Here is a 24,765-nt window from a genome sequence, read left to right on the forward strand (position 1 = left end):
ACCAACTTCGATATTTTCTCAAAATATCTTTAATAAGACTGAACTCCTTAATTCTAGTGTAAATGTCCAAATGTCATTATCTATTGATTTCATAAGAAAAGGCCCTTTTCCAGATTTAATTTATGTTCCTATGAGTGGTCAGAGAAGTTGGCCTTCATCTGATTTCTAGGAATGTTTTTGGTTATGGAACCTAAGTTTTAAATGCAACCAGTGGTTTAAATATGATTTCATCCTTGGACTTAAGTTGAATAAAACCTAAAAGAGTATGTCCTTTTGGAACATAACACTTTAACATCTTGGGGAATGTGGCACTACAAAAAGAAGACAACTGACACACAAAATGTTGACTTTGGGAACTTTAAAAAGTAGCTCCTACCACCGTTTTTAGCCCCACTTATTGTAGCAAATCGATCTCTCTATATTTTGTCATTCAATGAATTGAAGTCCTGTGGTATACTGCATTCGTTAGGAGAAAAATGTTTTTAAATGTTCTTTTAATGATGGCCCAAAAAGTATTTGACACAGCAAGATGCATGTGTTATTGTACTGAGAATATAGAATAATAGTGTCACTAAATTTAAGACCTCTTCCCAGTCTTGCTGTTCCTAGCAAGAAGCTTGGCCTGTGACTGCACTTACTGTTTGTGCTCATCAGAAACTGTCAATGTCTGCTTTTCTTTAACTTCGTAGTCTGTAACATCACACTGTTTATTAAAAAAAGAAAATTACTTTGACTTGTGTCCACATAATCCTTAGTGTTCTATATATTTTATGTTTTAAACAAAAAACTGTGATAAGTATATTTTGCCATCTTTTGAATACTTAAAAGCAAACCAGTATTGCTAATAATGAAATTTCAGCTGAATTTGAGTTCTTATCAATAATGACTGAGAAACATTGAATGAAAACCTAAAACTATTATGCCTTCAAAGTCAATTTTTCTGCCCCAGTAAAGTGATGAATATTAAAGAAATATATGTTTAAATATTAACTTCCTTTAAGCATAAAGAATTAAAATGTATGTATACACATACATGCATGTATAAATGTGTTTGTATGTGTAAAAGGACTTTTTTTCAAGTCACTTGAAGAACAGAACCTAGAAAGTAGGTTAAAAGCAAACTGGTTTTGCTTTTAGTTAATATAAGCCTTGCAAAAGGTAAGTCTGAACTTTTCTTGGACCCATAATGCACATGGGCATTGACACTTAGAACTTCTAAACAATTAACAGCAAACAAGTGCTTACATTTTTATTTGCCAAGTGATTTGAGTGACTTTGAATTAATATTGTTCTAAGTTGATTTTGTTCTCCAAGCATAATGCCTCTTTCCTGAGATGGACCAAGTAATCACTATACAAATGGAAAACTAAGAATTCAAACACTTGAGGTTTCAACACTTTCACACACTCTAGGTTTCAAATTAGTGGTTTTTACTTTATTAGGAGAAAAATCCCAAGAATTGCATATTGTTAGATGGGTGTAAAGCTTATTAAGAAATAGAATAGAACCCAGCCAGTGTGGCTTAGTGGTTGAGCATCGACCTATGAACCAGGAGGCCACAGTTTTGATTCCCAGTCAGGGCAGAGCCCAGGTAATAGGCTTGATACCCAGTGTGGGGGTGTGCAGGAGGCAGCCAGTTAATGATTCTCTCTCATCGTTAGTGTTTCTATCCCTCTCTCCCTTTCTCTCTGAAATCAATAAAAATATATTTTTTAAAAAAATGGAATAGAGATGTGCCCTTAATTTAAGAAAACTACAGAAACTCAATTTGAAGAAAGATTTAAATGTGTATACATATATATGTATTTCATTACAGGGAAGTCTTTGGTATACAAACGCCTTTTAAACAGCACATTCTGGACCTTACATGCATATCGTATTTAGCTAAGAGATGGTGGGGAGGATCCTCTCCTATAGCTCCCTATACCAGCTGTTGAATGAAAGGTACTGAGGCTGGTTGAATTCATTTTATTTTTAATAAGAATTGTATACATTTAAGGTCTACAATAATGATTTGAAATACAGAGTGAGATGATTACTACAAACTAATTAATGTATCACCTCACAGTTACTGTGTGTGTGATGAGAGCGCCTGAAATCTCAACAAATTTCCAGTATACAATACACTATAGCCATCATGTGTATACTAAATCTCTAGATTTATTGTTCATCTTATAACTGAAAATATGTACCCTTTAACCAACATCTCATTTCCCCCACTTCCCTACTCGTAATAACCATCATATTACTCTCTTTTTATGTATTTGACTTTAGAATCCACACAAATGCAGTGAAACGCAGTTTTTTCCTTTCTGTGCCTGGCTTATTTTACTTAATATAAAGCCTGCCAGGTTCATCTGTGTTGTTGCAAATAGCAGGATCTCCTTTTTTTTTTTTTTCTTTTAATCCTCACCCGAGGATATGTTTATTGATTTTTTAGAGAGAGAGAGAGAGGACATCAATAGGTTGCCTCCCATACATGCCCAACCGGGGACCAAACCTGCAACCTTTTGATGCACGAGACGACATTCCAACCAACTGAGCCACCTGGCTGGGCGAGATCTCCTTTTTGAAGGCTGAATAATATTCCATTGTATGTACTTACACACACATTATATATCATCACAATGTCTTTAGTCTGTTGATGGGCACATAGGCTGTCTCCATAGCTTGATAATTGTGAACAGCGCCTCAGTGAACATAGGAGTGCAGGTATCTTGGAGGTGCTGATTTTATTTCCTGTGGTATGTAGCCAGAAGAGGGATAAGGCTGGCTGAATATTGAAACTTAGCAAAAGATTGTTATCTCCTAAGATTTTTAAGCACCTCTACTAGGTGCCAGAAACTAAGCTAGGTGTTTCATATACTCTATACCAGTGGTCGGCAAACAGCGGCTCGCGAGCCACATGCAGCTCTTTGGCCCCTTGAGTGTGGCTCTTCCACAAAACACTACGGCCTGGGTGAGTATTTTGAAGAAGTGGCATTAGAAGAAGTTTAAGTTTAAAAAATTTGGCTCTCAAAAGAAATTTCAATCGTTGAACTGTTGATATTTGGCTCTGTTGACTAATGAGTTTGCCGACCACTGCTCTATACCTTGTGTATTCCCTACAATAGCCCCATGAAAGAAGAGATGATCACCATTCTAAAGATGGAAAGAGAGAGGCTCTAACAATCCAGCTGAATTGCCCAAAAATACCTATTTGAAAAGTTGTAATTATGGCCTACAACTCAAATAAATCACACACTGAGACACATTCTCTCCACTATTCCACACTAGAAAGAGGAGAAAATGCCAAAATTGTGCAAGTCAATGTTGCTCAATTTTATTATTCAGTTTATTTAGTAACTTATGACACAATTTCTAAAAGGCATTAAATTGGCTTGGATCAAAGTTTCTTGTTTGATTGCATCTACATTAAAAAGGTTGCTTCAAAGTCTCATTCTTCCTGTTGCCCACCAAGTAAGATTTTTTAGTAAAATTTTAAAGATACTTTAAGGCACACTGGTTTTCAGAACAAACTGTTTTCAACTCACATTCAGCTTGATCTGGAAAGCACCTGATGGGAGGGTTTTGTGACATTATTTTATAACCATGGTTGACTCATCATTTAATATAAGGACCATTGTTGAGTATCCACGTGGGACTTTTCTGTGTTGGGGATTATCTGAGATGAATGCTAAATTCCATCCAGTACAACTTATCCCTACTTCACGACAAATTTCTAGCCATCTCTTTCTCACCAGAATGTACACAAAGAATAAAATGAGTTTATGAAAAGCATAATTAACTAAAAACTGTACCTGAAAGAAAAGTTAACATGGTACATGGTTAAATATAAATAACTCTAAACAGTGGATTTTCTAGGCAATGGCTTCCCTCCTTTATCACGAATGGTGAAGTGAAATGGTAGGGCCACACTTTTGGGGATTACCAGATTACTATCTTCCTATAGTGAATGAACTGTTCTTCACCAAGAATTTTTTTGAGAAATGTGAATTGTATGGCATAGAACAAGGCTGGTTGTCCAGTGCTCAATAGGTTAAATAGCCTCATTATTTATTTCCATATTGACAAGTTCTAGGTAGAGCTGAAATTAAGGACAGCTACCTTGAGCGCATTTTGCCATGTGGGAACAAAAAGTGCTTCGTTGGCTCACGTGGAAAGAGATTTGGAGTAGAAAAGGTGGTGAATTTGTATGTATTTACAGAATAAATGGAATACATGTGAGACTCTTAAAAGTTTTTCTTGCCTGGCTGTCATGGCTCAGTGGTTGAGCGTTGACCTATGAACCAGGAGATCACAGTTCGATTCTGGGTCAGGGCACATGCCCCAGTTATGGGCTCGATCCCCAGTAGGGGGTGTGCAGGAGGCAGCCGATCAGTGATTCTCATCATTGATGTTTCTATCTATCTCCCACTCCCTCCCTCTCTGAAATCAATAAAAAATATATTTTTTTAAAAAGTTTTTTCCTTCCCATAGCATACTTCACTGCCTCTTCATGGTTAATTTGTAACCAGGCATAACCAAGTCTTCACGTGCAGAAACTGCAGGTATTTGAAGGCCAGGACTTCAGTTTGGCCACCATCCTAAGATTGCTCAGCTCCTTCGATGCTGTTCTATATACGGTACTTTGCCACCTGCCTCATCTCTGAATGCAGTGCTGTACTTCTCACAGAGGAGGGACAGGTACTGTGTTAACCGCACCAGACCAACAATCAGGGCGCCACCCAGCAGGGTCAGTGAAGGCCAAAGTAAACAGTGGAAGATAACCATTTGGTCATACTTTTTTATGAGAATGACATCTTCAGATTGGCTGTCTGGACTGTAGAAACATGAAAAGGGAGTCCCATTTATGTGATCGAAGAATTCCTTTATGTCCAGAGCCCTGATGAGCAAGTCATTCCTGTCTCGGTGGCACTTAGGTGTGTAAAAGCACTAGAAATGTGGAGGAGGAAGAAAGATGAGGACACTCTTACCAATATCAAGCACGTACCAGTTTTCATTCTGAAATAGCTTGAAGCTATTCGGGAGTTTCCATCTCAAGGTGATGAAACCCACTACATGGCTCAGGGGCACCGAATGAAATGGCCATTTCCAGGCATTAAGCAGGGGCGTGGGGAAGTATTCTTAGAGTCAAGACACTGCAGAAGAGACCATGGCCGACTTCATAAGGACCACGCTCCTGACATGCAGGTCCTCAGCCTCTTCCCGGACAGTAACTCAATCCATTTGTCCATTCAACAAATATTTGTTGAGCTCTATGTGCTTTCAACACCTATCGGTCCCTCTATTGTCTTTGTCTTGATGTCCTGTAGTAAAATCTCTCCATAAAGGATTAGCACAGTGGTCTGCAAACCGCGGCTCGAGAGCCACATGCGGCTCTTTGGCCCCTTGAGTGTGGCTCTTCCACAAAATACCACGTGTGGGCGCGCACGTACAGTGCGATTGAAACTTCGTGGCCCATGCGCAGAAGTCGGCCTGGGCGAGTCTATTTTGAAGAATTGGCATTAGAACGCTCAAGGGGCCAAAGAGCCGCATGTGGCTCGCGAGCCGCGGTTTGCCGACCACTGGACTAGCATATTGAGGCTTTTGTCCTGGGCCCACACAGCGGGGCCCCACCTGGGCTCTGTTTCCTGGGAGGCAGAGCCAGTGGATAAGGGACCTCTCTATCAGCTGATTTAAAAAAAAAAACAAGCTTGAGGTTTATTACCACACCCACTGGGCCCTCCAAGCACTGTGCCGATGGCCTTTAAAAATGTTTGAGACCTTAAAATAGAAAACAAATCATCAGATTAAAATTAGTGATTAAGTGAAGACAACAAAATGTAAGGTGTCAACTGATCTAATACAACTCAACTTTGATTGTTAGGTGTAAAGGTACACTTTAAATCATATGAACCAATTGAGCAACTTATTAAAATCGAAATTGCCCTGGCCGGTATTTCTCATTGGTTAGAGCATCAATCAGCCCATGCACCAAAGGGTCGAAGGTTTGATTTCCAGTCAAGGGCACGTGCCTGGGTTGCAATTTTGATCCCCATCTCTAATCAAGGCATGTGCTGGAGGCAACCAATCCATGTGTCTCTCATCAATGTTTTTCTCCCTCTCTCTTTCTTTTCACCCCTCCCTTCCCCTCTCTAAAAAACAATGGAAAAAAAATATCTTCAGGTGAGGATTAACAAAAATAAATAAAATCAAAGTTATAATAATCCTTTAAATTTCTCTGATAAGAAAAATTACTTGCACCTAGCCAGTGTGGCTCAGTGGTTGAGTGTTGATCCATGAACCAGGAGGTCACAGTTTGATTCCCGGTCAGGGCACATGCCTGGGTTGCAGGCTCGATCCCCAGTGGGGGGTGTGCAGGAGGCAGCCGATTGATGATTCTCATCATTGATGTTTCTATCTCTATCTCCCTCTTCCTTCCTCTCTCTTAAATAAATAAAAACATATTTTTTTCAAAGAAAAATTACTTGCTTGATTTAAGGTGGACTGTGAGTACCTTTTACCACTTTGATATGATGGGGAGTGGGACCTCCAAAAGTAAATCTGCCCAGAAATGACTCTGGTCCTTGGCTCAGCCTATAAATTCCAGACACCAACTTATGAAATTGAAATTTCTCCCCTTTCTATTTACCCTATTTTTTCTCCAAGAATGCTTTTTGCTTCATTTATCCTGATTTGACCACTATCAAAACATTCACTGGAAGGAAACAGATTTATCCCTAGAGGTGGCCCAGGGTACTGCACCCTGCTGGGGACAGTCTGGCATGGAAGGGTTGCTGTAATTAGAACTTTTTCATTAGAACATCACCTTGGAATTTATCTGCACAGCCTCTTCATTGTAATGTAGGAGAGCTTTCTGGCCCGAATGGGTGAGGTTCACCAACACCTGAAGACAGGGATACTTGCCCTGACCTTGGCCGGCCACACCACAGGTGAAAGCGCAGTCCATCCCGTCGTCCGTGATACGTGTGAGGATAATAGTGCAGTTCGCTTCTTCTCTCTGAGTGCTCCAATTTGAAAAAAAATAAAATCATGATCTTCACTCTCTAGAAAACTTAGTTTTATATTTCCAATGTACTAACCTGAGACATTTGTCTATTTTTTTTTTTTTTTTTTTTTTTTTTATATTTTTTTTAATATTTTTTATTGAGGTATTATATGTGTACATATCTTACCATTACCCCCCCACCCCACACCCACACATGCCCTCCCCCCCCAGAGTTTTGCGTCCATTGTTTATGCTTATATGCATGCATACAAGTCCTTCATTTGATTTCATAACTCCCCCACCTCTCCCTAACTTTCCCCCTGTAATTTGAAAGTCTGTTTGATGCTTTACTGTCTCTGTATCTATCTTTTTGTTCGTCACTTTATACTGATCTTTACTATCCCTAAATGAGTGGGATCATGTGGTATTTTTCTTTCATTGACTGGCTTATTTCACTTAGCATAATGTTCTCCAATTCCATCCAGGTTGCTGCAAATGATGAGAATTCCTTCTTTTTTATGGCAGCATAGTATTCCATTGTGTAGATGTACCACAGTTTTCTGATCCAGTCATCTGCTGACGGGCACCTAGGCTGTTTCCAAATCTTAGCTATGGTGAATTGTGCTGCTATGAACATAGGGGTGCATATATCCTTTCTGATTGGTGTTTCTAGTTTCTTCGGATATATTCCCAGGAGTGGGATTACTGGGTCAAATGGGAGTTCCATTTTCAGTTTTTTGAGGAAGCTCCATACTGTTCTCCACAGTGGCTGCACCAGTCTGCATTCCCACCAGCAGTGCACGAGGGTTCCTTTTTCTCCGCATCCTCGCCAACACTTGTCGTTTGTTGATTTGTTGATGATAGCCATTCTGACAGGTGTGAGATGGTACCGCATTGTTGTTTTGATTTGCATCTCTCGGATAATTAGTGACGTTGAGCATGTTTTCATGTGTCTCTTGGCCTTCCTTCTGTCTTCTTTTGAAAAGCTTCTATTTAGGTCTGTTGCCCATTTCTTTATTGGATCATTTATCTTCCTTTTATTAAGTTGTATAAGCTGCATGTAGATGTTGGAGATCAAACCTTTATCAGTGATGCCATTTGCAAATATGTTCTCCCATGCAGTAGGCCTTCTTGTTGTTTTGTTAATGGTTTCTTTTGCTGTGAAAAAGCTTTTTATTTTGATGTAGTCCCATTTGTTAATTTTCTCTTTAGCTTCCATTGCCCTAGGGGCAGTGTCAGTGAAGAATTTCTTTTGGCATATGTCTGAGATTTTGCTACCTGTGGATTCCTCTAGTATTTTTATGGTTTCCCGTCTTATGTTTAAGTCCTGTATCCATTTTGAGTTTATTTTTGTGTATGGCGTAAGTTGGTGATCAAGCTTCATTTTTTTGCATGTATCTGTCCAATTTTCCCAACACCATTTATTGAAGAGACTGTCTTGACTCCATTGTATGTTCATGCCTCCTTTGTCAAATATTAATTGAGCATAGTGGTTTGGGTCAATATCTGGATTCTCTATTCTGTTCCACTGATCTATATGTCTGTTCTTGTGCCAGTACCAGGCTGTTTTGAGAACAGTGGCTTTGTAATACAGCTTGAAATCTGGTATTGAGATCCCTCCTACTTTATTCTTCTTTCGCAGGATTGCTGTGGCTATTCGGGGTCTTTTTTTATTCCAGATGAATTTTTGGAGAGTTCTTTCAAGGTCGGTGAAATATGCCATTGGTATTTTAATGGGGAGTGCATTGAATCTATAGATTGCTTTGGGTAGTATGGACATTTTAATGATGTTGATTCTACCAATCCATGAACATGGTATGTTCTTCCATCTGTTTACGTCTTCCTCTATCTCTTTTTTCAGTGTCCTGTAGTTTTCCGTGTATAGGTCTTTTACCTCCTTAGTTAAGTTTATTCCTAGGTATCTTAATTTTTTTGGTGCGATGGTAAATGGAATTGCCTTTTTAGTCTCTCTGTCTGTAAGTTCACTATTGGTGTATAGAAAGGCCATAGATTTCTTGGCGTTAATTTTGTATCCTGCTACATTGCCAAATTCATTTATTAAGTCTATTAGTTTTTTGACGGAGTCTTTCGGATTTTTTATGTACAATATCATGTCGTCTGCAAATAAAGACAGCTTTACTTGTTCTTTTCCAATTTGGATGCCTTTTATTTCTTCTTCTTGTCTAATTGCAATGGCTAATACTTCCAGTACTATGTCAAACAGGAGTGGTGAGAGTGGGCATCCCTGTCTTGTTCCTGTTCTTAGGGGAAATGTTTTTAGTTTTTGTCCATTGAGTATGATGTTTGCTGTGGGTTTATCATATATAGCTTTTATTATGTTGAGGTATGAGCCTTCTATTCCCACCTTGTTGAGAGTTTTTATCAAGAAAGGGTGTTGGATTTTGTCAAATGCTTTTTCTGCATCAATTGATATGACTATGTGATTTTTATCTCTCAATTTGTTTATGTGATGTATCACGTTTATTGATTTGCGGATATTATACCATCCTTGCATTCCTGGGATAAATCCTACTTGGTCATGGTGTATGATCTTTCTGATGTACTGCTGGAGCCGATTTGCTAGAATTTTGTTGAGGATTTTGGCATCTATGTTCATGAGGGATATTGGCCTGTAATTCTCTTTCATTGTGTTGTCTTTATCTGGTTTTGGTATTAGGGTGATGCTGGCTTCATAGAAGGAGCTTGGAAGTGTTCCTTCCTCTTGAATTTTTTGAAATAGTCTGAGGAGGATAGGTTTTAGTTCTTCCTTGAATGTTTGGTAAAACTCTCCTGTGAAGCCATCAGGCCCCGGGCTTTTGTTTGCCGGAAGCTTCTTGATGACTGCTTCAATTTCGTCCATAGTTATTGGCCTATTGAGCTCTTTAGATTCTTCTTGATTGATTTTAGGAAGGTTATATTTTTCTAGGAATATGTCCATTTCCTCCAGGTTGTCCAGTTTGTTGGAATAGAGTTGTTCGTAGTATTTTGTAACAATCCTTTGTATCTCAGCGGGGTCTGTTGTTATTTCACCTCTTTCATTTCTGATTTTGTTTATTTGGGTCCTCTCTCTTTGCTTCTTGGTGAGCCTGGCTAGAGGTCCATCAATCTTGTTTATCCTTTCAAAGAACCAGCTCTTGGTTTTGTTGATCTTTCGTATTGTTTCTTTGGTCTCTATGTCATTTATCTCCGCTCTGATCTTTGTTATTTCCTTCCTTCTGGTTACAGTGGGCTTTTCTTGCTGCTCTTTTTCTAGCTCTTTGAGTTGTAGGGTTAAGTAATTTATTACCATTGATTCTTGTTTTTTGCAATAGGCTTGTAGAGCTATGAACTTCCCTCTCAAGACTGCTTTCGCTGTATCCCAAAGATTTTGGATTGTTGTGTTTTCATTGTCATTTGTTGCCATGATGTTTTTTATTTCTTCCTTGATCTCTCTGGTGACCCAGTCATGGTTTAATAGCATGCTGTTTAGTCTCCAAGTGTTTGATTTCTTTGGATTGTATTTATTGTAGTTGATTTCCAGTTTAATGCCACTGTGATCTGAGAAGACGCTTGATATAATTTCTATCTTCTTGAATTTGAAGAGACTTTGCCTGTGACCCAGCATATGGTCTATCTTTGAAAATGACCCATGTGCACTTGAGAAGAATGTATATTCTGTGGCTTTGGGGTGAAATGTTCTAAAGATGTCAATTAATTCCATCTGGTCTAGTGATTCATTTAGGATTGCTGTTTCTTTGCTGATTTTTTGTTTAGAGGATTTGTCCAGTGGTGATAGTGGGGTATTAAAGTCTCCTACTATAATTGTATTGCTATTAATCTCTCCCCTGAAATCTTCCAGGAGTTTTTTTATGTATTTGGGTGCTCCTATATTGGGAGCATATATGTTTACCAGAATTATTTCTTCTTGTTGGATTTCTCCCTTTAGTATTATGAAGTGGCCTTCTTTATCTCTTGTTATGGCATTTACTTTGAGGTCTATTTTGTCAGATATAAGTATTGCTACCCCAGCTTTTTTTTCATTTCCATTTGCCTGAAAGATATTTTTCCATCCCTTCACTTTCAATCTGTGTGAGTCTCTTGTTCTGAGGTGGGTCTCTTGTAGACAGCATATATATGGGTCGTGTTTTTTAATCCATTCAGCTACTCGATATCTTTTGATTGGAGCATTTAGTCCATTTACATTTAAAGATATTACTGAAAGGTATTTGTTTGTGGTCATATCTATTTTTGTGTCTATATTCCTTCTTACCTGTTTATTTCTTCTTTTTACAGTATTCCCTTTAGCAATTCTTGCATTGCTGGTTTGGTGGTAATAAACTCCTTAAGCCTTTTTTTATCTGCAAAGCTCCTGATTTCCCCTTCAATTTTGATTGATAGTCTTGCTGGATATAGTATTCTTGGATTCAGTCCTTTGCTTTGCAACACTTTGTATACCTCCGTCCATTCACTTCTAGCTTGTTGTGTTTCTGTTGAGTAATCATTTGACAATCTGATGGGTGTTCCTTTGTAGGTAACTCTCTGTCTCTCTCTTGCCGCCTTTAAGATTCTCTCTTTATCATTTATATTTGCCATTGAAATTATGACATGTCTTGGTGTGTGTCTTTTGGGGTTGATCCTGCTTGGGACTCTCTGTACTTGCGTAACTTTTATCTTTCCCATATCCGGGAAGTTTTCTGTCATTATTTCTTCAAATAGATTTTCTAATCCCTGCTGCTCTTCTTGTCCTTCTGGCAGCCCTATTATACGCATGTTACTTCGTTTCATGTTGTCCCGAAGCTCCCTTAGGCTTTCCTCCTGCTTTTTAATTTTTTTCTCCAATTGCTGTTGAGATTGAGCTTGTTTCTGTACCTGATCTTCTAACTCACTAATTCGGTCCTCTGCTTCTTGTAGTCTACTGTTGAAACTTTCCATGGTGTTTTTGATTGTAGCTATATCACTTTTCATTTCTTCCTGATTCTTGCATAAGTTGTTGATTTTCTCATCCATCCGATGTATAAATTCCACGACCATTACTCTAAACTCCTTTTCGGTCATGTTGCAAGCTTCAGTTTCACTGATTTCCTTTCTTGGCGACTCCACATTTTCTTTCCTCTGTGAGTTATTTCGTTTCCCCATTCTGGCTATCACCAGAAAGCTCAAGCTTCCGTTTGCGTGGACCTGGGCCGTGTGCTGTGGGGACTTCACTCCACCCGAGTTTCACTGAAGTGCTCTGACACTAGGACGTGTGGCTGCCTTTGGTTGGTGGGAACCAGACTTGCCCAGGGTCAGTGTCCCCAGTGTTCCGTGTGGTCTTGTGTGCACACTTAGATTCAGGGACCCTGTCTGCACCACACTGTTGGTATGTGCCGAAAATGAGATCCTTAGCTAGTGCCAGGAGTCAGAGTTTCCCTTTGTCTGCACCAGGACTAGAGTGTCAGAGTCTCTGTTGCCTTGTGCGGTTTCTCGTTGAGACTCAGGGTCCCTATGTGTGCATGCACCAACAATTGGGGTCGCTGGCTCTTAGTGTGAATGCGCTGTGAGTCAGGGATCCCAGGCAGCTGTGTCCGGCGTGCCAAATTCCCTGAAGTGGAGCTGCGACCTGTGTGTGCTCTCTCTACTGAGCCAAACAGGCTAGGGCGCACACTCTTGATTTCCTGAAGGTGAGCTGGCTCCGTGCACTCTCCCGGAGTCCCGGAAGGGGGGCGGAGTCTGTCCTGCGCGCCAAATTCCCCCAAGGGAAAGCCCCTCTGTGCAAGCACTAAGATTCCCTGAAGGGAGAGCTGTGACCCGCAAGCCAAATTCCCCCAAATTCTCCGAAGGGGTGCCCTCTGTGCGCACTGACAGATTTCCCCAACAGGGAGCTGATTCTCTCCTGTGCGCTCTCGCGCGCGCGCGCGCCAAATTCCCTGAGGGGGAGCGAGTCCCTGCGCAAAGCTCTGTGGCTTGGGAGAGAGGCGGATCTATCAGTTAAAATGGCGCTGTCTGCGCGCCTGCGGGGAGGGGGTAGGCTCTTTGACTCACGGAATTCTGCCGGGACGTCTGGATTCTTGTTGTTTGTTGGTCTGAAGCTGTGATAGCAGTTCTCTGTCCCCAGTGGCTGCAGGGTCCTGGTTTGTGTCAGAAGCCAGGATCCGAGTCTCAGGCAGCTCTGTTTCTCAAGATGGCGTGGTCTCCGCGTCCGCAACAGCCGCGGAGATGTGTCCGCTTTGTGCGCGGGGCTCCGCTGTCTAGGACTGCCCGGTTAGGCAGCCCCTTGGAAGGCGTGCAGAGTCTAACTGACCCTAGCTCATACACACACACACAACACACACGTCTACACTCTTCTCTATGGGTTCCTCACTCACACTCTCTCTCTCCCTACCTTCCTGCCGGTCGCCATCTTTTTTGTCCACATTTGTCTATTTTGAGGTAACGTAAGACTATCATAGAAGGCACACAATGAGGACACAGAGACAGGGAATAAATAGCAGCAAATTGCCAAGTCCCATCTCAATTAGGACCCTCCTGGCATATTTCTCACTACACCAACCCTTAGATCAATGGTTTTCAAACTGTAGAATCACCTGAGCAAATTTGTTAGCATGAAGAGGTTGTTAAAATGTGGATTCCAGCCTGGCCGGCGTCGCTCAATGATTGTCAACCTAAGAACCAGGATGTCACGGTTCGATTCCCTATCAGGGCACATGTCTGGGTTGAGGGCTCAATCCCCAATGTGGGGTGTGCAGGAGGCAGCCAATCAATGATTCTCTCTCATCATTGATGTTTCTATCTCTCCCTCTCCCTTCCTCTCTGAAATAAAAGTGTATATATATATATATTTTATATTATATTTTTTTTTTTTTATGTGGATTCTATGTTTCAGTCCCAGAGATTCAGGTTCAGTTGATCTGAGTTGAAGCCCAGGAATCTATTTAACAGTTTTAAGATACATGTATTTGGAGAACCATACTTTGATCAATATTACCCTAAGTACTGTAACCAACAAGATCCACATCAGAAATCATATCATCTGCCATCTGCCCAACTGGTATGGCTCAGTCGACCTATGAACTAGGAGGTCACGGTTCAATTCCTGGTCAGGGCATAAGTCTGGGTTGCAGGCTCAATCCCCAGTGTGGGCCTGCAGGAGGTAGCTGATCAGTGATTCTCATCATTGATGTTTCTATCTCTCTCTCTCTGCCTCTCCCTTCCTCCCTGAAATCAATAAAAATATATTCAAAGAAATTGTATCATAACGCCTCATCATCCTAAAATGCACCCTTTGGAAGAAGTCCAACCATAGGGCTCTTAGTCAACGCAGCCTCCAAAAGTTCCGATAACAAAGTACAATTCCATTTACCTGCTCTACTTCCAAAGAGGCAAATGCAAATCATTCAAGCAATCTCTCATTAGAAGCTCACTGTGTTATTGCTGTCAGTAATTCCTTGAGGTCAGGTCCTACCTGCTATTCATCTTTATGTTCCTCAAAGCCTAAAGCACAATGCCTCTCGCATAGTAAAGGCTCAGTAAGTGTTGTGCTGAATTAAATTTTATTTGGAAAACATTCCTTGAGAATCTGGGTATGTGTGACGAACACCGAATGTCATAGGTGCAATGAGAAGTGGTAGATAACATTCCCATGAAGACTGAGGTGAGGCTGAAGAGAATGGACATATATGTATGAACTAAGTAGAGAACAAGTCAGGGTAAGAGGATGTGTTTTGAATGTATAGGAGCAGCTCCTCATGCATACTCACACTCATCTCCAGGTGGGTCCCTGTGTTTATTTCCTGGTGCCTTAATGACAAGAAGTTAGAGTAGCAAACCCTAAGTCAGACTATTTCAGAGGCATTGCATAGCTAGCTGTATAGTGCACTCCCATTATGATCTTTGACCATCAGTCATCATTTCGCTTTATTAATATAACAAACTTGAGACACATGGTGCAATTTAACATGATCCTAAGGCTGAAGGAATTAAAAAACAATTACTGAATGTGGCCTAGAACAGTAAAATATTGAACAAGTGAAAATAAAAAAATGGAAAGGTTCTCTCACAGGTTTAGCATTGGCCTGCTTATACACAAAATTAATTTATATATTATTTAGACGAGGCATCTTTAACTGTTTATAGTTATTTGCTTATCTGTGTTAGAACTTAAGCTCTCTAAATCCTCACTACATGACAGATAAAATATGATTTGAACCTTCCTCGAAGATTTCAGGAAGCTCCAATATAGAAAGCGGGATATTGTTTCCTATGCATGAGCCCAGGTGGAATCAGGGGTGTGTTTAGGACTGAAAAAAAATTAGCCTGTTCTTTCAATAGCATTGTGTGTCTATTTGTCTACAAATAAACACAATCCATCATTTGATTGGGGAATGTGAGTACAAGGGAGTGGGCATAGGTATAACTATCACCCTTTAGGGTATAAAACTTATCTCTGGTGGCACAAGTTTTCAAGGCAAGGGAGAGAGAAGCACTCCCTAAATTCCTTTAAACAATTTCCAGAAATGCTTAGAAAAGTAAATTTTAAATATGAGCAACAGCTTAGTGCCAATTTGCAGGCGGTATCCTCAAACCATCTCCCAAATATATCACATTTTTAAAAAATATTCTGACCTGCACACAAACACACACACATGTGCACACACACATATTTATTCCATTTACATAGATATTCCATAGTTTACATATGTACTGCAGACTAGATAGGAATTAGATACATAGGTAGATATAAAGTGGAGTAACAGGAAAAGGAAAGTAGAAAGCTAGAATGAAGTCAAGAGTGAGGTGCAAACATGTGACCCGCAGATCCTAAGATCCCTTATAATTATGGGAAATGGACAAATTTGACTTTCAGCTGCTTAGCAGCAAAAGCAGCAAAGGAAACACAACCAGATATAGGATGCCTGGTGTCCATTAAGTTAAAAAAAGTAGGTTGACCAAGAGCCGAACAGATTCTCTGGTGCTCATACCAGGCAGAAAAGCCCCCTGGAATCCTTCTAAGAGTGGCACTGTGCACTCCGGTGGATGGTCACCTCCACATTATTGCCCAAATAATGTTAACCCCAGAATGGCGGGAGATGAATCTAAAACATTCCTTTCCTGTGACTCCTTTTTACTGAACTTCTAGACCTGCCTTTTCCATTCCCCGTGGCCCTTGCATTCCCAGGGCTGCCCTCCCCCAAAGCACTTCATGTTATGTGAGCCATTCTCCAAATTTAAACAGCTCCTGTCCTGCCCTAATCAAAACACCCATTCCCCCCTCATACCCCCTCATTGCAGCAAGCTTAAGTCTTAGGAGGTAAGAAGTCTTTATGTCAGAATGACAAGCAGATTCTTTCCTGGCTTTGTGACCTTGGGCAAGTTACTTTGGCCTTTCTGAGCCTCAGCTTTTTCATTTATAAAATTAAAATAATGCTTCCTTTCATCTTGGGTTTGCTCTAGCTTTAAATAGAATAAAACAGTATATTTGTCATATCCTAATATATAAAAACCCAGGATCCATAACATCCAAAATGACTGAAGGCTCAACCAACCGGAAGTCAGTGCTGGGTTGCCGTGGTGACCCAGCACTGACTGCACCGCTTCGGGTGCCCCGACCCAGCACTGACTGCCGAGGGGGCTGCAGATCAGGCCCGAAGAGAGGCCTGGACAGAGAAGCAGCATCTGATCCGTAGCCTCCATGGCAGCTGTTGATCAGCACTTGCCTCTCTCTTTTGCTCTGGGCCTGGCCAGCAGCCGCACCTCTCTTTCTCTTGGGCCTCTGCTGGGGCTGCTGACCAGCCCCACCACTCTGATCAGGCCTGTTGATAGGCCCAGAGACGCTGACTGGGATAGAAACTGACCAATTAGAACCAAATCTTGTGAAGTGTGAGGAGCCAATGGCTGCCTAGGAGGCAGAGCTTTAGACGCTGACTGGCATAGAAACTGACCAATCAGAACCAAATCTGGGTGAACTGCAAAAGCAGAACCTAAGGTGGGGGCTGAGAAGGGGTTTTAAGGGCAATAGCTGTTTGGTGTAAGGTGTAAGAAGTGGTTCAATTTTTTAATGACTGGTTTGGCAGTATAATGCATATGGCTGGCTATCAGTCCAGATATAGGGATTATATGTTTTTGTCTGCCAAGAGCATCTCCTCCTGATGAAAAAGGCTTTCCCCCCCCATTTAAGCAATCCTATCCTATATAATCTATCTATACTACTGAAAGGGTAATATGCTAATTAGACCAGGTCAACCACCATCTTCTGGACATCTGACTTCCTTCCGGACAAAGCTATGGTGGTGGGGGCTGAGGCAGAGGCAGTTGGGGGTGAGATCTGACCTTCCAGGAAGGGCAGCTGGGGGTGAGATCAGGCTGGTAGGGGAGGACAGTTAGGGTTGATCAGGCAGGCAGAGGCAGTTAGGGGTGATCTGGCCAGCAGGGGAGAGCAGTTAGGGGAAAGATCAGGCCAGCAGGGGAGGGCCGTTGGGGGTGAGATTAGACCAGCAGGGAAGGGCAGTTGGGGGCAACCAGGCTGGCAGGGGAGGGCAGTTGGGGGCGAGATCAGGCAGGCAGGCAAAGGGGTTAAGGGCAATCAGGCAGGCAGGCAGAGGCAGTTAGGGACAATCAGGCAGGCAGGCAGGTCAGCAATTAGGAGCCAGCGGTCCCAGATAAAGAGAGTGATATCCAATTGGAGAGGGTGCAGGCTGGGCTGAGGGGTCCCCCCCCCCCCCCATGCACAAATTTCATGCACTGGGCCACTAGTCTATATATAAAAGCCTAATATGCAAATTGTCCCCTCAGGAGTTCGCCCGGGAGACTGGGAGCTCGATCGCTCGCTATGACGTGTGCTGACCACCAGGGGGCAACACGGAATGAAGGAAGTCCCTGGCTGGCAGCCATAAGGCCTGAATCTATTGGCCCAGATCACTGGCCAGGCCTAGGGACCCTACCCATGCAAGAATTTCGTTCACCAGGCCTCTAGTATTATATATTTCATAATGGTAACTATTATTACACATATCTAATAAGGAAACTAATTAAAAGAAAAGAAAGGGAACTCATATTTATTGAGCAGCTACTATGTGCCAGGTAGACATTATCCAACTCAAAAAACTCAGACTCCAACACTTCTATTGTGCTCATGTAGAAGGCTTAAATTAAGCCTTCCCTGGGATATCTGCACAGTAAAGGAAGGATTTATTACCTATATGACTATCTAATTTGTGGATTCGTTGTTGGAAGTATTTTTGAGGTTGGAATTGGGGAGCGGACAAGAAATGTCTTTCACTTTCTTACCACCTCTTGCTCCACACCCAGCTGCTTCCTAGCACAGAGAGAGGAGCAAGTGGGTCTGTCATCCCTGTCCTAGACCACTGTCAGAAGGGCTGCAGGAACCAAAGCCAGCCTCCCCTCCCCACCACTGTGCCTGCATCTGATCTGAAGTGGAAACTCTGGCTCTGTCTTTCTCCGTTTCTTACCTGAGCATGAAAGGCTTTAGGATGGTTATTCCAAACAAGAAGAACATTAGAACCGAGAAGCCCATCATTGTGAACCCTAGCAGCATGGCTCGGTCCTCTCCAGCACTGGACGGCAGCTTCTTGTGCCCATCTGGTGGGTCTCCACCATTGTGGTCTGTATTTCTCTTCCTCCCTGAGGTAGAAATGGCTGTCCTTTGGAGGAAGTGGGGAAGAGATAGTTCTAAAGAAGTCGGAACATTTATCAGTCCATGGCGGGTGGAGGGATGATCCCATTTGCTCCTCCCTAAGGGTTGTGAGCAGGTTCCTAATACAATGAGATCCTATGTTCAGAGCTTGGTGAAAAGTCTACCTAAACATGCTAAAATGGTGTGCTATAAATTTTTTTCTTGAATGTAACAAACAAACCTAAGGAATGCTAGAAGTCTTCGGAGACCTGATTAATCAATGGCTAGAAAGGAATTACCTGTAAAACTAGCTTTTGTTTTATGTTAGTAAATGTTATGAACTTGCTTATCTTTTGGGATTATTGCACATTCTCCCTGAAAATATTTTTTGCATCACAAGGTCCACATTCCTGCCTATGAACAGCCAGCCACAAGCAGACGCTGCCCCTGTGGACAGGAGCATGTTCTCCCGTTTGCCTTAGTCCCACCACTTCCTGTGATCCGTTTCCTTGATTAGCTGTTCCCTCTCACAAGGCAGTTGAGTCCCAGAGGTAATTCCATTTTAAAAGGCTTAACAAAATATTAAGCTAAACAAACGCAGCTATAATGGCAGAGATTCAGGCTCCGTGGAATATATATTCTTCTCAAACATATATGGAACATTTATGAGACCTAACCACCAACTGAGCCATAAAGAAAGCCTCAACAAATGTCAAAGAATTTGTGAAAGTAATGTACTTTTTATTTTTGTTTTATAAAATTTGAAAAAATAGAAAATAAAAACCACCCACAATTCTACTACTTAGAGATAATAACTTAGTGGGCTAGCCCCCTCCTCTATATTATTTTAAACACTAGAAAAAAATTTTTTAATCTTGTCTTTTTCACTTAACATAATAATATGTCAGCAGCAATGCTTTGTAACTCTTCTATTGGCTACATAATAATATTCCAACAATTGCCATAATTTTGTTGTTGTTAATCCTCACCCAAGAATTTTTTTTTCCATTGATTTTTAGATAGAGTGAAAGGAAGAGAGGGGGAGAGAGAAAGATTGATGTGAGAGAGACACATAAACTTGTGCCCTGACCATGGCCAGGGAGTGAACCCACAACCCAGGTATATGCCCTTGACCTGGAATCGAACCTGCAACCCTTTGGTTCTCAGGCCAACACTCTAACCACTTAGCAACACCAGCCAGGACCCCGTACTTTCCTCAATCATTTCCTTATTGTTGAATAAGTTTTCTGAGATCATAAACAGCCCTGTAATTAATGTTGTGGTATTTATAAGCACCTTTCATCCAAGGACCTCAAAGCACTTAAGAATGATCTAATTTTGCTCTCTAGCCAGAGATGAGTAAACAGAACTTTTGCTCCCTTTTTGCCAGCAATACACAACCACTTGTAACCAGTGTGTTACCAGGAGATGTTTTATTCAGTCAAGGCAGTACCCAACCCCTTTCTGCTGTCTCCCCTGCAGACAGAACTGACTCTCACACTCCCGATACTACACGTTGCTACAGGTGCCTTCTGGCTTAGCCTGAAGCGAACTCAGTTTCAAAGCCCTTGAACATGCTCATTTGGCTGTGATCCCTGCAGATGCCAGCAGCCGCTCCCTCCAACACTATAACTTGAGCAAAACGTGTTCCTTAGAAAGAAGCTGTGGTTCATCAAAGCTTGCTAATTCACCTGACACTAGTTTCACATGTGTATGGAATTTCTAAGCATTGTGTTATGTTAAGTTAATATTTCCCTGTAGTTTGTTTATGGTGCAGAAGAGATTTGGGTCATTGTTTTTACCCTTCTATTTTTGTAATTATTTAACAACTTGTTTTGAAACAGGAAATGAGGTTAAGTCAACGTGGTTCATCGAGTTTGGTAAGAGGAGAGAGCAATAATCAATTGTGCATTTCAGAAATGAAGATAGGGTGCTGTATTGCTTTCAGGGAGAACACAACTGCTCTTCTATCTGGTTAATTATGTTAAGAACTTGTTCCATTGCAAGTGTGCCATTTGCTCTTCTGCCATACGGTGATTCACTTTGTCTTTTCACAAAAGCATTCGTTCATTTCTAAGAGACAAGTGTTTTTGCCTCTATCTCTTTCCTCTTTGGTCTGTCTTCCTTCCTCCCCAACCTCCCACATCCGTCAAACCCCTATATCTCACTCTCCTGCATTCTCTCTCTCAAATACCCGTGAGTGTAATTAGAGGGTGACGGAGGTGGGTAATGTGATGCCCGTGGTGATCTTTACTGTTCCCACTTCCTCAGCTCCCAACTCCACTTCAGCCACTGACAAATCACCCAGGTTTTTGGATAGAGTGAAATGGACCCCTCCCAGGAGGAGGCTGGAAAGCTTTTAATATCCCATTCCTCAAACACTCTCAGGCATTGCTCTTCTCTAAACTTTGGTGCCCACTTCTGATTCCCCTCTGCCCCAAACCCAGGCACAGGCAGAGGGAATGAAGCTTAAGACTCTCAGCCCCTCTGCTTTGCATTCCCCTGGGGAGAAAAGAGGTCCTCAGGATACCTTAAATATCTCACCTTCTCCCTTAAGAAGTGCCCTGGCTTGGCCTGAACCCTCACCCCTGCTGAAGGAGATCTCCTGCCCCCATGGGTGCTCAGCTTCACATGCCCAGCTCAAATCGGGACCCAGGTAACAGAGACTTGGCCGACAGCAGATGCCCTCTCACTGCAACAAGACTTAATGGAGATGTCTTGCACCCATGATCCGGGGAACTGGGGTCTATGATATCTAAATCCAGCCTAGCACCAGGAATGCTCAGGGCCTACTCAAGAAGGCAAATAATCCTCTCCACTAATAATTACAGGGTAAAACAAGATGGTTGTTAGAGTATTAAATTTGACAGTAAAATAGTAGTCAAGTTTTCAGACTAATTTAAATTGGCCAATCAAAATAAGCAAATACTCTAGAAAAATCAATTGTACTGGACAAAAAAGCTGTTCCTAAAGTGTTAACTAAAATTTTTATTGGTAGTTCATCTCATGGTAAAATTGTGTAACATATAATGAACCTAAAGCAGTCACATTTTAGTGCAAAAAAGTAAAATTTAAAAGCTATCAAGATTACAGCATAAAATTTCCAAAAGCCTCCCAATATTTAAACCAAAAAAGGGGGGGATAGTAGAAGAATATCATGTAAGGGAAAAATATCTTGTAAATAAATTACATCTAGAAAATTTTTACTTTAGAAAATTAACTTTCATTTGTAATGCTAACAGCAAGACACCCAGGTAAAACATACATGGTGTCAAAACAAGCCAAAGGAAAATCGTTTGGGCAAAAAAATGAAAAAGGATCGCAAGTCAAATTTATAGAAAATATTCCTTTATTAACTTTTGGTCGAGAATATGTTTGTATATTTTCAGAAAACAACTCCGAGACCATGTGGATTCCTGCAACAGAGAGGAATTGACAGGAGTGCTCCAGCCATGAAGTCAGAAGAGAAACAGTCCAGAGATGGAAGACGCTGACCATGCCTTGCCATACTAGCAGTCAGCAGATGTGTGTCACTGCAGATCGCCCAGGACCAAACCAGAGAGGGTCAGACCTGCATTACCACCATTTGTCCACCATCCAGAACTGAAATATCATTGCTGTTATGAACACATAAACAACTGTTGGACATAGAAACTGGGACTCAAAAGAACTGTTGGCCCAGAAAGAAACTCACTATAGACTGATTCATTTGCCTCTCAGCATAACTATTATTGCTTGTCTCATTTTCGGTTCCTATAAGTGTATTCCTAGTATCACATGAGCTCACTCATCTAGGGGAAAAGATGAACAACATAGACTGAAGAACAAGAACAGCATTGATCAGACGGTCAGACCTCAGAGGGAAGGTAGGGGAGGGTGGGGACAAGGGAGATAGATCAACCAAAGGACTTGTGTACTTGCATATGAGCCTAACCAGTGATCATGGACAACAAGGGGAGGGGGGCATGCGTGTGGGGGGGTTTGGGAAGGGAATGGGGGGGGGAGTTGATGACAAATATGTGATACCTTAATCAATAAAGTGATTAAAAAAAAAAAAAAAGAAGTGCCCTGGCTCTGGCTGGGTTTTTTCAGTGGTTAGAGCATCGACCCACGAACCGAAGGGTCTCTGATTTGATTCCCGGGCACATACCTTGGTTGCAGGTTCCCAGTCCTGATGGGGGCACATTCGGGGAGCATTTTCCTTCTCTCATCCTCCTCCCTCCCTTCCACTCTCTCTAGAAATCAGTGGGGAAAAAATACCCTTTGGGTGAGGGTTTAAAAAAAAAAGAAGAGTCCTGGCCAGTGTGGCTCAGTTGGTTGGGAGTCTTCCTGCATACTGAAAGGTTGCTAGTTCAGTTCCTGGTCAGGGTACATATCCAGGTTGCAGGCTTGATTTTCTGGTTGGAGGCATGCAGAAGGCAGCCAACCAATATTTCACTCTCACATTGTTGTTTCTCTCTCTCTCTCTCTCTCTCTCTCTCTCTCTCTCTCTCTCCCTCAGCCTTTCTCTCTCTCTAAATAAATCAATTTAAAAATCTTTAAAGAAGTAAGTTATCTCACTTCCCCCCTGAAGGTGGGTAATAACAATGGCTAAAAGTATAGACAGTATGCTGGCATCATGTAGAGAGCATGCTAAGGCATGCAGCGACTATTACTATCCCCTATTACTATTCCCACCTCATCGACAGGGGGATGGGGCAGAGAGAAATTAAGTGACTTGCCCACAGACATCACAATCGTCCAGCTGGTTAAGTGGTGGAGCTGGTGGGATTTGGGATTTGAACCCGGGCCTGTGACTCCAAGGCCCAAGCATGCTTCAACCCTGGGACCAAATGCCGGTAGTCATTTCCTCGTTCCTTCACTCAACCGAGCACCACCTCTGTGCTGGGCCCTGGTCTAGAGCTGGGGAGCCAGAGATGAGTTTATAAGGGCACTGGCCTCCAAGAAATGGCAACCTGAAGGAGGAAGCCAAGGAGCAAGGATGCAGCCCACGCTAGTCAGCGCTGCCGGGAAAGCCTGCAGGGTCCCCTGGGAAGCACAACAAGTGGGCACCCTCCGAGGACGTACCCAGACTAGCCACTTGTTCAGCGAGGTCCCCATTCCAGCGTGGGAGATCCTGGCGGTGGCTTACCTTCCCTGGCGCCGCTGGCCGCCCTGGAGTGTAATCTGAACCGGGATGCTGAAGGGCTGCATGAGACCACACGGCTGGGCAACGTGGGCTCCTTTCACCTGACTCAGAGCCTCTGAGGGCGCAAGAGGGCGATACTGAAGCATCCGCGGCAGTGGGGTCCCAGAGGGAGTCCGCAGTCCCTGCCTGGACACCCATGGAAAGCACCCCGCCTCCAAAGCTGCCCCCTGGTGGTGTGCGGCGCCCACTTGCCTGGACACGTGGGAAGTGAGGGCAGGCCTGCCGGGGGCTCTGCAGATTCCGGACAAGGCTGAGCCGTCAGTTCCAGAAGCTCAAGAAGACGCTGCATGGTTTCCTGCAGGCAGACCTGCTCCCCGCGGCTCCCCGTGCCTGCCTCCGCCTCGTCACCTGTGTTCCGGTTCAGCGGCCAGGTGCATCGCCATAGAGACCTAACCGCTTGCGCAAAGTTCTGAGACCCTGGGGACCCTATGTAATTGGTGAGGGACAAACCAATTCAAGGTTTATAAAAAGAGGAAATGTTTTGCCCTGGCCACGTTTCCTCTTTCACAAAGTGTCTGTTAGAATGCAATATTAATATTAGAGAATGGACTTTTCTGGTTAATGCATGTTCTGATTAAGAGAATGCTTCTATACCATACGTGATTTCCCAAATTTTCAAGACCCAAAGGACCATGAAATGACTCACCATTAAAACTATTTCATGCCTTAGCCGGTTTGGCTCAGTGGATAGAGCATCAGCCTGCAAACTGAAGGGTCCTGGATTTGATTCCAGTCAAGGGCACTTGCCCCAGTTTCAGGCTTGATCCCCAGTAGGTGGCATGCAAGAGGCAGCTGATCAATGATTCTCTCTCATCACTGATGTTTCTATCTCTCTCTCCCTCTCCTTTCCTATCTGAAATCAATAAAAATATATTTAAAAAAACGATTTCAAAGGTTAAAGTATCATGTATCTTTCTTTGATTACCTAAAAGGCATTTGGGGATCTTTTAATAACCCCCAAATTATAAACATCAATTATCATTATACTAGAGGCCCGGT

At 42.3% G+C, this 24,765-nt stretch overlaps 1 protein-coding gene across 1 annotated transcript; it reads right to left on the reverse strand.

Annotated features, from left to right (window-relative positions):
• Nucleotides 1–400: 400 nt before the first annotated feature.
• Nucleotides 401–23,771, reverse strand: KCNMB3 (potassium calcium-activated channel subfamily M regulatory beta subunit 3). Its single transcript, XM_008142320.3, has 4 exons — nucleotides 23,710–23,771; nucleotides 18,415–18,606; nucleotides 6,812–7,010; nucleotides 401–703 (listed from the first exon to the last, which is right to left on the reverse strand). Exons 1-4 carry the CDS (start codon nucleotides 23,769–23,771, stop codon nucleotides 635–637), a joined length of 522 nt encoding a protein of 173 aa, XP_008140542.2. The 3' UTR covers nucleotides 401–634.
• Between the last annotated feature and the right edge of the window lie 994 nt (nucleotides 23,772–24,765).

Source organism: Eptesicus fuscus, chromosome 3 (assembly GCF_027574615.1).
Source record: "Eptesicus fuscus isolate TK198812 chromosome 3, DD_ASM_mEF_20220401, whole genome shotgun sequence".
NCBI lineage: Eukaryota > Metazoa > Chordata > Mammalia > Chiroptera > Vespertilionidae > Eptesicus > Eptesicus fuscus.

Bases quoted from the DNA above. Each gene is read 5' to 3' on its own strand.
- KCNMB3 (XM_008142320.3), bottom strand. From the start codon at position 23,771: ATGCAGCCCTTCAGCATCCCGGTTCAGATTACACTCCAGGGCGGCCAG. The intron at 18,607-23,709 runs GTAAGCCACCGC...CTTCCTCCAAAG, and splicing joins GGCCAGCGGCGCCAGGGAAG to GACAGCCATTTCTACCTCAG. The intron at 7,011-18,414 runs GTAAGAAACGGA...TTCAAATTGGAG, and splicing joins CTAAAGCCTTTCATGCTCAG to CACTCAGAGAGAAGAAGCGA.